Source organism: Trachemys scripta, chromosome 2 (assembly GCF_013100865.1).
Source record: "Trachemys scripta elegans isolate TJP31775 chromosome 2, CAS_Tse_1.0, whole genome shotgun sequence".
Lineage (NCBI taxonomy): Eukaryota > Metazoa > Chordata > Testudines > Emydidae > Trachemys > Trachemys scripta.
The window spans coordinates 93,314,203-93,323,970 of NC_048299.1; the positions used below are offsets into that span (position 1 = coordinate 93,314,203).

The window sequence follows — 9,768 nt, forward strand, 5'->3', positions numbered from 1 at the left end:
TGAGTACCTGAGGCACTCATATTCAACTGGAGAGGAGCATTCCACATAGTCTATGTATACTTGTGCATGCGTCAAAACACTGCATGAGAAGTGCTTTAATCTTTTAAAAACTGTTTAGATAGAGAAATAAAAAATAATGGAAAAATTCTGTTCATATTTGTGTTTTAATTTCACTTTAATGAAAACAGCAGTTGTACACGACCTCTAAATTTACACACTGCAGTGAGCACGCATTGATTCCTGTGTTTGTTAATGTTTGCTGGGTTCCAGGACAAACTCAGACAATGGCTCAGAATTCTGAGTCTAGCCTGATTCAAAATAGTCCCAAATAGATTTTGCGAGCGGTCTTAATGAACTTGTTGCATGCTCTGGCCCTTTTTGAGCTCTCAGTTGTTCCTCCGTGGCTGTTTCCTGTTCCTCTATGTCTTTCTCCTGATCTCTTTCCTGTTCTACACAGACCTTTTCATGAGCTTTCTCCCATTCCTCTAAGTCTTTTTTCTGTGCTCTTTCTAGGTCTTCACAAAACATTTTATGAGTTCCTTCATGTTCTTCTGGGGCCTCTTTCTGAGCTTCCTCCTGTTCCTCTGGAACCTTTTTCTGAGCTTTCTCATGTTCCTCCAGGGCCGCCTTCTGAGCTTTTTCTGGCTCATCCAAGACCCCTTTCTGAACTCTTTGCAGCTCCTCTAGGGATTTTTTCTGAGCTCTCTCCAGTTTCTCCAGAGCTTTCTGAGCCCTCTTCTGTTCCTCCAGAGCTTTCTTCTGAGCTTTCTCTTGTTCCTCCAGGGCTTTCTTCTGAGCTTTCTCTTGTTCCTCCAGGGCTTTCTTCTGAGCTTTCTCTTGTTCCTGCAGTACCTCTTTCTGAGCTCTCTCCAGTTCCTCCAATGCCTTTTTCTGAGCTTTCTCCAGTTCCTCCAGGCCTTTTTGAGCCCTCTCCTGTTCCTCCAGGGCTTTCTTTCGAGCTCTCTCTTGTTCCTCCAAGGCCTTTTTCTGAGCTCTCTCCAGTTCCNCTTTCTTTCGAGCTCTCTCTTGTTCCTCCAAGGCCTTTTTCTGAGCTCTCTCCAGTTCCTCGAAGGCTTTTTTCTGAGCTCTCTCCAGTTCCTCCAAGGCCTTTTTAGCCCTCTTCTGTTCTTCTGTAGCCTTCTTCTGAGCTCTCTCTTGTTCATCTAGGGCCTCTTTCTGAGCTCTCACCAGTTCTTCCAGGGCTTTCTGGGCTCTCTCCTGTTCCTCTCTGGTCTTCTTCTGAGCTCTCTCTTTTTCCTCTAGAGTCTGCTGCTGAACTCTTGCCAGTTCCTCCTGGGCTTTCTGGGCTTTTTCCTGTTCCTCTATCACCTTCTTTTGAGCTCTCTTCTGCTCCTCCATGACCTTTCTCTGTTCTCTTTCCAGTACCTCTAGTGCCTTCTGAGCTCTCCTCTGCTCCTCTAGGGCAGCCTTCTGCGCTCTCTCTTGCTTCTTATGAGCTTTCTCCAGTTCTTCCATAGCCATATGAGCTTTCTTTTGTTCTGCCAAGGCCTTCTGCTGGGCTCTTTCATGTTCCTCCAGGCCTTTTTTCTGAGCAATCTCCAGTTCCTTCAGGGCCATTTTATGAGCTCTTGCCAGTTCCTCCAGGGCTTTCTCAGCCCTCTCCTTTTCCTTCTGGGATTTCTTCTGAGCTCTCTCCTGTTCTTCCAGGGCTGCCTTCTGAGTTTTTTCCTGTTCCTCTAAGACCTTCTTCTGAGCTCTTTCCAGTTCCTTCAGAGCCAGGTTTTGAGCTCTTTCCAGTTCTTCCAGAGCCTTCATCTGGGTCCTCTCCTGTTTTTCCAGCACCTTCTTCTGGGTCCTCTCCTGTTCCTCCAGCAACTTCTGCAGAGCTCTATCCTCTTCCTCCAGCTCCATCTGCTGAGTTTTCAACTGTTCTTCCAGCTCAGTCTGCAAAGCTATTAACTGTTCCTCCAGATCGATCTGCTGAACTGACTCTTGTTTCAATGCCTTCTTCTGAGCTCTCTCTTGTTCCTCCATTGGCTCCTGTTGATTGTCCTCCTGTTCTTTCAGCACTATCTGCTCAGTTGTCTCAGGATCCTTCATGGATTTCTCCTGTTCCTCCAGGGCTGCTTTCTCATCTATCTCCTGTTCTTCCAGGGCTTTCTGAGCACTCTCCTGCTCCTCCAAGACTTTCTTTATCCTCTCTACCATCTCCTTAAATTCATCATCCTTGCACTTTTGCTCATACTTCCTCCAGTGGTGGGTGATTTTCTGGGCCCTTGGCTGCACCTCATTCAGCATGGCATTGGTCTCTTCATCATAATCCAGCTGACAGGCCAAGGACAGGTCCTTGGCAGCCTCCTGCCAGTAACCCAGGAGTTGGAGCGCTTTTCCTCGCCACTTGTAGGGCTGTGCGGAATCAGGGTTGATATTTATGGCTCTGTCACAGTCTCTAATGGCAGCATTTGGCTTCTGCAACCGCACATAGACACTGGCTCGGTTGGCATATAAAATCGTAAGCCGTGGGTTCAGTTTGATGGCATCTGTGAACAAATCAACAGCTCTCTGAAGTTCTCCTTTACCCATTGCATCAAAAGCCTCCCTCTTCTTTTCAATGGCCTGCTTCATCATTTCGTCTGTTACCTTCAGATTCTCATCGCCCATCTCTTGGGGCTCATCCTCATCGGGTTCAATCACCCCTTCGTTATTGATCTCCAACTCACTCTCCTCACTGGACTCTTCCTCACTCTCAGCTCTCCCCTGGGCCTTCAGCTGGAAATTCTCCTTATCACCATGGGCCACTGGCAGAGCTCCTTCTTGTACTGTAGAGTATTTAAGATGTGCACCCCATTGTTCCCAGGAGGCCTGAAGCTTAACTCTTTCACGTTTCTGGGTATTCTGAGGCTGAGCTCTTTCCTTTTCTTGCCAGGCCTCAAGCTCATCTCTTTCCTCAGGTGTCTGAAGTTGAGCTCCCTCCCTCTCCTCCATGGCTTTCTTCATTCTCTCCAGGGCCTCCTGAAATCTCTTTTCCTTTTGCTTTTGCTCATACTTTCTCCAGTGGTGGGTGATTTTCTGGGCCCTTGGCTGCACCTCATTCAGCATGGCATTGGTCTCTTCATCATAATCCAGCTGACAGGCCAAGGACAGGTCCTCAGCAGCCTCCTGCCAGTAACCCAGGAGCCGGAGCGCTTTCCCTCGCCACTTGTAGGGCTGTGCGGAGTCAGGGTTGATATTTATGGCTCTGTCACAGTCTCTAATGGCAGCATTTGGCTTCTGCAACTGCACATAGACACTGGCTCGGTTGGCATATAAAATCGTAAGCCGTGGGTTTAGTTTGATGGCATCTGTGAACAAATCAACAGCTCTTTGAAGTTCTCCTTTACCCATTGCATCAAAAGCCTCCCTCTTCTTTTCAATGGCCTGCTTCATCATTTCGTCTGTTACCTTCAGATTCTCATCGCCCATCTCTTGGGGCTCATCCTTATCGGGTTCAATCACCCCTTCATTATCAATCTCCAACTCACTCTCCTCACTCTCGGGCTCCTCACTGGACTCCTTCTCCCTCTGAGCTTTTTCCTGATCCCAGGAGACTGTCTTATCAGCTCTTTCTTTTGCCAGAGCCCTTTTCACTCTCTCCAGTGTCTTCCTGTGCTTACATTTTTGCTCATTCTTTGTTTTGTGTTCAGAGTTCTTCTGGGTTCTCACCTGCACTTCCTTGACCACATTACTGACATCTTCATCATAACCCAGTTTGCAAGCCAAGGCCAGGTCACAAGCTGCTTCTTCCAAGAGCCCCAGGAGCTGGAGTGCTTTTCCTCGCACCTTGTAGGGCTGTGCTAAGTTAGGGTTGAGCTCTATGGCTCTGTTACAGTCACTAATGGCAGCATTTGGTTTCTGCAGATGCACAAAAACATTGGCTCTGTTAGTATACGAGTTGACAAAGTATGGATTCAGTTTGATGGCATCTGAGAACAAGTCAATTGCTTTCTGAAGTTCACCTTTAGACAGGACATCAAAGGCCTCCCTATTCTTTTCATTGGCCTTCTTCGTCATCTCATCTGTTAGCTGCAAGTTTCGGTCTACCATCTCTTGGTGATCATCTTGGTCTGGTTCAATCACCTCCTCTGCATCAATTTCCAAATCATTCTCTTTGTTCCCAGCCTCTTTCAGGAGCTTATCTGACTCCCTGATCATCTCACCTGCAGCTGTATGGCTTGTAGTGGGAGACATGGAATTTTCCATACTCGCTACTGATTCCCGAAGGAAGCGGCGATCTTCAGAATTTATAAAGCCCTGATTCAATTTTGCCAAGTCCTGCATCTCACTGTGAACTGTCCTAGGATTCATGGTGCCCATCCCAGGAGAGAGTATGGGACACAGTTTGGTCTCAATGGAGGCAGAAGGAAGGAAAAGCAGGAAAATGACTCACTCCAGACAAGGATTTGGTTAAGAAGTTAACTTGAGGCCTCATGGCAAACATCTTTCTTCCTTCTTCTCCCATTGTCCTGAATCCTCTTACAAGGCTAAAAGTCATCCTCAGGGTCCTATTGACTTCATAAACTGCAATGGTTTTTGTGATGTCATAAATCATGTCATCATCAGAATCCTGAGATATGTTCTTAAAGTCACGTGCTGCCAATGTTTTAAGAAGGAGTTCCCACAAAAATTTACCTCCTCAGACTATATGTTGTCTACCAAGGGGTGTGTATGCTGCAGACAGAAGTGGGTACAAGACTGGGGAATTTATTCATTTGTCTTCTCATTTGAACAAAAATTCTTTTTCACCACCATAGGCAGAATCTGGCTAACAATCGTCTATTAAGCTGTGCTTTGCTGCTATGTTTATATGCCATTAGTGAAAATATACTAACTATGTTGATACTATAGCACAATGTTCAACTTGAGTACTTTGAAGCGGGGAATGGGAATGAAAATCTCAGAGCGAATATGAGGGATATCCTCTGGGACATTTTTCAAACATTTGGGAGAACTCGTTTATGCCAAAGTTATAAATTGCTCTTCAGAAGCATTTTGAAGCAAATATTTCAGGAGGGATGATTTAGCTGCATCCAGACAAGCCAAGAACTCCACCAGAGTCACAGAAAACACCTCAATTTCACTTCAAAGGGCTCCTAAAGTGTTTTCTGCATGTCACTGCGATGTAAGCATCTTTACATCACTTTTTTTCATCAATTCAGGGTCGACGGGTCAGCCTCTGTGGATCTCCATCGCCTGTGACGCTGGCAAGCCAGGTGCCAACTGATGCCAAAGTCCGCATGCCTCACTTGGATACTGATAAATACATAGCTAGAATTAGTCTGGTTCAGCTATATATTAGTATTGATGAATAGATAGTAGAGTTATAAATGTGCTTAGCGTTTAGACTTTATTGAATGTTTGTAAATTGCTGCATGCATTAATCTCACTTATAGCACCCATATTGTAAGGTAATATTGGAGTATTTGCATTGTGATTCTCTGTAATTGTGTAAATCATTAGACAGGAAGGAGACATGAATTAGTATGAAAAATGCTAGCTTTCAACAGAAGGTGTTAGGTCCTGCCCAACAGAGAAGGCCCATAGACACCAGATGAACTATTGTGGAACACGTAAGGCTAAAATACTTTGTTGATTGCTCTTCCCATCCCCCTGCTCCTCCAATGAAGTGAACATGTGAGTGAATTCCTCCTATCAGCTGAACTGGCCCCTCAAACAAGGGGTGGGGGGAATGGGATATTAAACCCCTAACAAGAAGACTCTTGAGTGCAAGGTTTTCTAGGCATAAGCAAAAGATCTCACATGTTTAGCCTGGGTTAGCCCTAAGGGACATATAGGGCTTGCTTATTATAGAAGTTTCTATTACCTTTTGGAGCCTAGGACAGTAATTCATTTGTTTGTGTATGTTTACCTGCTTTAACCCTTGTCAATAACTCTCATATTTCCTTTTCCTAGTTAATAAATCTTTAGATAGTTTATTATAGGATTGGCTACGAGCATTGCTTTGATGCCACTGACCTGGGGTAAGTGACTGGTTCTTTGGGACCAGGAGTAGCCTGAATATTGTTGTGATTTTTGGGGTAAGGGACCATCTGTCACAAAGGCAAGGTTGCCTAGGTGACAAGATACATCGGAGTACCCAAGGGGACTAGCTGTGACTCCATGATTAGGCTGTTATAGTGCATGAGGAGTTTACACTTGGTATTTGGTTGATGAAATCTAAGTACAGAACTCACAGCCAGTTTGGGGTTTGTGCCCTGCTCTTAACAGTTTGCCCTGAGGTTGGTACTCACACTTTTGAGCCACTGCAGGACAGCTTCAGTAGGTTGGCCCTCCATGGTACAGTCCATTAGATATCAGACTTTCCTAGGTATTCACTTTGTGTCATTTCTAGAATTGGGTTCGGCTCTCGAAGTTCCAACAGTCTGGACTGGCATGATGGGGTGCTAGAGCAAGGACATTTCTCAGCTGTAAGATCGTTTCTCCAAGTCCCTCCATGTCCCATGGCCAGGCCAAGATGAAATCCTGCCACTTCTTCCTCCACAACATACAAAAAATCTGTCCTTTCCTATCCATCTCAATGGCTTAAACTCTTGTCCATGCTCTCAGCATCCCACTTCTCAACTACCACCTCCTTCTCCTCCCCTCTGACCTTCTGGATATCCACCTCACCTCTTTGCCCCAAAGTCTTTGACTAATGAGGTTGTCAGAATCAGCCTCACCAATTATTTACCTTTGAACCCCACTCACTGCCCATTGCACTATCTGGGCGAGGGAATATCCTTTTTGGACCAGTTTATGTTGATGAGAGACAGAAGCTTTTGAGCTACACAAAGTTCTTCTTTCCCAGACCTGAAGACAAGTTCTGTGTAGCCCAAAAGCTTCTCTCTCACACCAGCTGAAGCTGGTCCAATGAAATATGTTACCTCATCCACCTTGCCTCTCTAATATCCTGGGACCAACATGGTTACAACACCACACACTGCACTACATATTTCTTGGTCTTGCATTTATAGCACTTCATCCACACATCTCCAGTGTGTACCTCAGACCTTGTCTTTTTCCAGGATTTTCCCAATCCTCCCTTCAGCCAATGATGACCTTTGAACATGGAGCTTCCACTCAAAACCTCCTCACCAAGCAACCACTCTCTCTATGCTATGATAAACCTGCTAATTCTGCACAGCTCTGGTACTGAGAAAAAAGTGTCTAGCGATTTCACCCTCCTCAGCTTACCAATCCATTTTTTTAAACTCAAAAAGGGGAATGAATGGAAACGAGAGATGAAAAACTAAAACACAAATTAGAATGTGACTTTTACTGTAGTAAGTCTAATGGTGCCACCTAGTGGAAGAAGGTGATTACTTTAAATGTATCAAACATTTATTTTAGCTAGGTCAGGGTTCTCAAACTTCATTGCACTGCGACCCCCTTCCGACAACAAAAATTACTACATGACCCCAAGAGCGGGGACCGAAGCTTGAGGAGGGTGACACGGGGGGGCGTGGCGGTGGAGGGCAAAAAAACAAAAACAAAAACCCCACCCTTCCTCCACAAGCGCTGGAGGGAGGCCCGGGAGACGCAGGGAAAGCGCGGGGCCGGGGTGAGTGAGAGTCCGGCCTGGCCCCGAGCAGGCAGGACTCAGTCGGGCGGTAGGGAGAGTAGGGGGCGGCCCGCGGGGCCAGGCGGCGGCTGTTCTCACCCCTGGGCAGCGGGACTCGGGAGCAGCTGCTGCTGCAGCTCCCACTGCCGCGGGGGGAGGAAGCAGCTGATGGCCAAGCTCGGCAGCTGCGGCTCTGGCGCCCCCAAACCCCCCGAGCCTGGGCCTGCTGCGGGGACCTAGCAGCACACACGCTGCATGCACCCAGCCCCTGGCCGGTCACGTCTGGGCTGGCTGCCCAGCTGGTGCAATCCCGCGGCGGCCCCGGAGTGGGGGCAGGAGGCCCCAGGCCCCCCGTCCCGCTCGGGTCCCGCAGGGGAACGAACGGGGCTGGGCTGCTGATGCCTCTGCCCCGGGGCCGCCGCGGGATAGCACCAGCTAGGCAGCAGCCCAGACGCGACCGGCCAGGGGCTGGGCGCAGCGTGCGCACTGCTGGGACCCGCAGCAGGCCCAGGCTTGGGGGGGGGGGCACCAGAGCCACAGCTGCCGAGCTTGGCCATCAGCTGCTTCCTCCCCCCGCGGCAGTGGGAGCTGCAGCAGCAGCAGCTGCTCCCGAGTCCCACCCCCCTACTCTCCCTACCGCCCGACTGAGTCCTGCCTGCTTGGGCCAGGCCGGACTCTCACTCACTCCAGCCCCGGGCTTCCCCTGCGTCTCCCGGGCCTCCCTCCAGCGCTTGTGGAGGAAGGAGGAAGGGCGATCCTGGGGAAGAGGCGGGGATTCAGGGAGGGAGCCAATCGGGGGAGGAGGGGACGGAGTCAGGGCCGGGGAGGGCACGACCACTTCCGGGCTCCGGAGCATTTCCTTGTTTGTCCAGTGTCCCGACCAGACATCGGTCGGGACGCGGGACAAACAAGGAAATATCGGGACAGTCCCGATAAAATCAGGACGTCTGGTCACCCTAGTGGGCGGAGGGACACAGCTGAACTGCAGGCAGCTGCTGCACAGGGAACTTAGGGGAGCGAGGAGCTGATAGGGGGCTGCCGGTCCACCCTGGTTCCAAGCCCCCACCAGCTAGCTGCAAGGGGCTCTTCCTGCAAGCAGTAGACAAAGCAGGCGGCTGGCAAACGACGTTAGAAGGGCGCATTACATAACTTTAAAGGAGCATGTTCCCTAATTGATCAGCAACGTAACAACAAAACAACGTTAACCGGTACAACTTTAAGTGAGGAGTTACTGTATATATAAAACAAAACAGGTGAGATTCTCCGCTATGCTATGGCTCCTTTGCACTGCTCTGGTCCTCCAAGCTTTACTGACTTTGCTAAGAGGCTATGCCAGCCTAACCAACGATGTGGGTATTTCCCATCTATAAATGGAAGCCCCAGATGGCTGAGAGCTGGCTAACAGCATTACATCACCAGAGCTTTGATCCCCCAGAGTGCAGAGCATGGCTGGGGGAAAGCGGCTTGGCTGGTGTGCTGCCATGCCTTGGAAATGCCTGGCTGTGAGAATGGCCCCTTGTGGTCATAGGCAGCTGGGTATAAATTACAACAGCTCTAAGGCTGCTCCACCTTACATCACAGGCCAAATTGGTACTGGGTGGCCCCCAAAACCAGGGAGCGGCATAAAAATCTTGTAGTGATTAGCATAGCCACCAACTCTGTGGGTTCTCTGGGGCTGGAGCACCCACGGAAAAAAATAGGATGCTTGGTACCCACCAGACACTTGCCGATCAGCTGTTTGTCAGTGGGTGGGTGGCGCTAGGGGGAGGGAAGAGGTGGAGTGAGGGTGGGGGAAGGGGCAGAGTGGTGGCAGAGTCTCAGGGAAGAGTGGGGGTGGAGCACCCACCTGGAAAAATGAAAGCTAATCTGTCTAGGGCATTAGTAACGCACACATTACTGTAGTAGCTGGGCAATTTTGAATTATCACAAGTGATCAGAACCTCTGTCTTGTATTTGATCCAGAAGTTAGCACTTCCAACAGTATTATTCCTCCTCTAACACTGTGCTGGGAAACGGTTCAGTAAAGACCCAGACAGAAGAATGCCATCTACTAAGTCACAAACACCTTCCTAGAGGTCTTCTATCCTTCCACTGAGTCTGCCTGACCCCAGTTTAGTTTATAAGATCTGACAAGATCATAGCCTGAGTTATTATGGCCAGGGCCGGCTCCAGGCACCAGGCAACCAAGCACGTGCTTGGGGTGGCACCTG

General features: G+C 48.8%; 1 protein-coding gene across 1 annotated transcript; it reads right to left on the minus strand.

The window, feature by feature from the left end:
* Positions 1-303: 303 nt before the first annotated feature.
* LOC117871567 (axoneme-associated protein mst101(2)-like) lies at positions 304-4,305 on the minus strand. Its single transcript, XM_034759389.1, has 3 exons — positions 4,023-4,305; positions 3,049-3,851; positions 304-2,247 (listed from the first exon to the last, which is right to left on the minus strand). The coding sequence occupies exons 1-3, from the start codon at positions 4,303-4,305 to the stop codon at positions 304-306; spliced, it is 3,030 nt and encodes a 1,009-aa protein (XP_034615280.1).
* Positions 4,306-9,768: the final 5,463 nt, after the last annotated feature.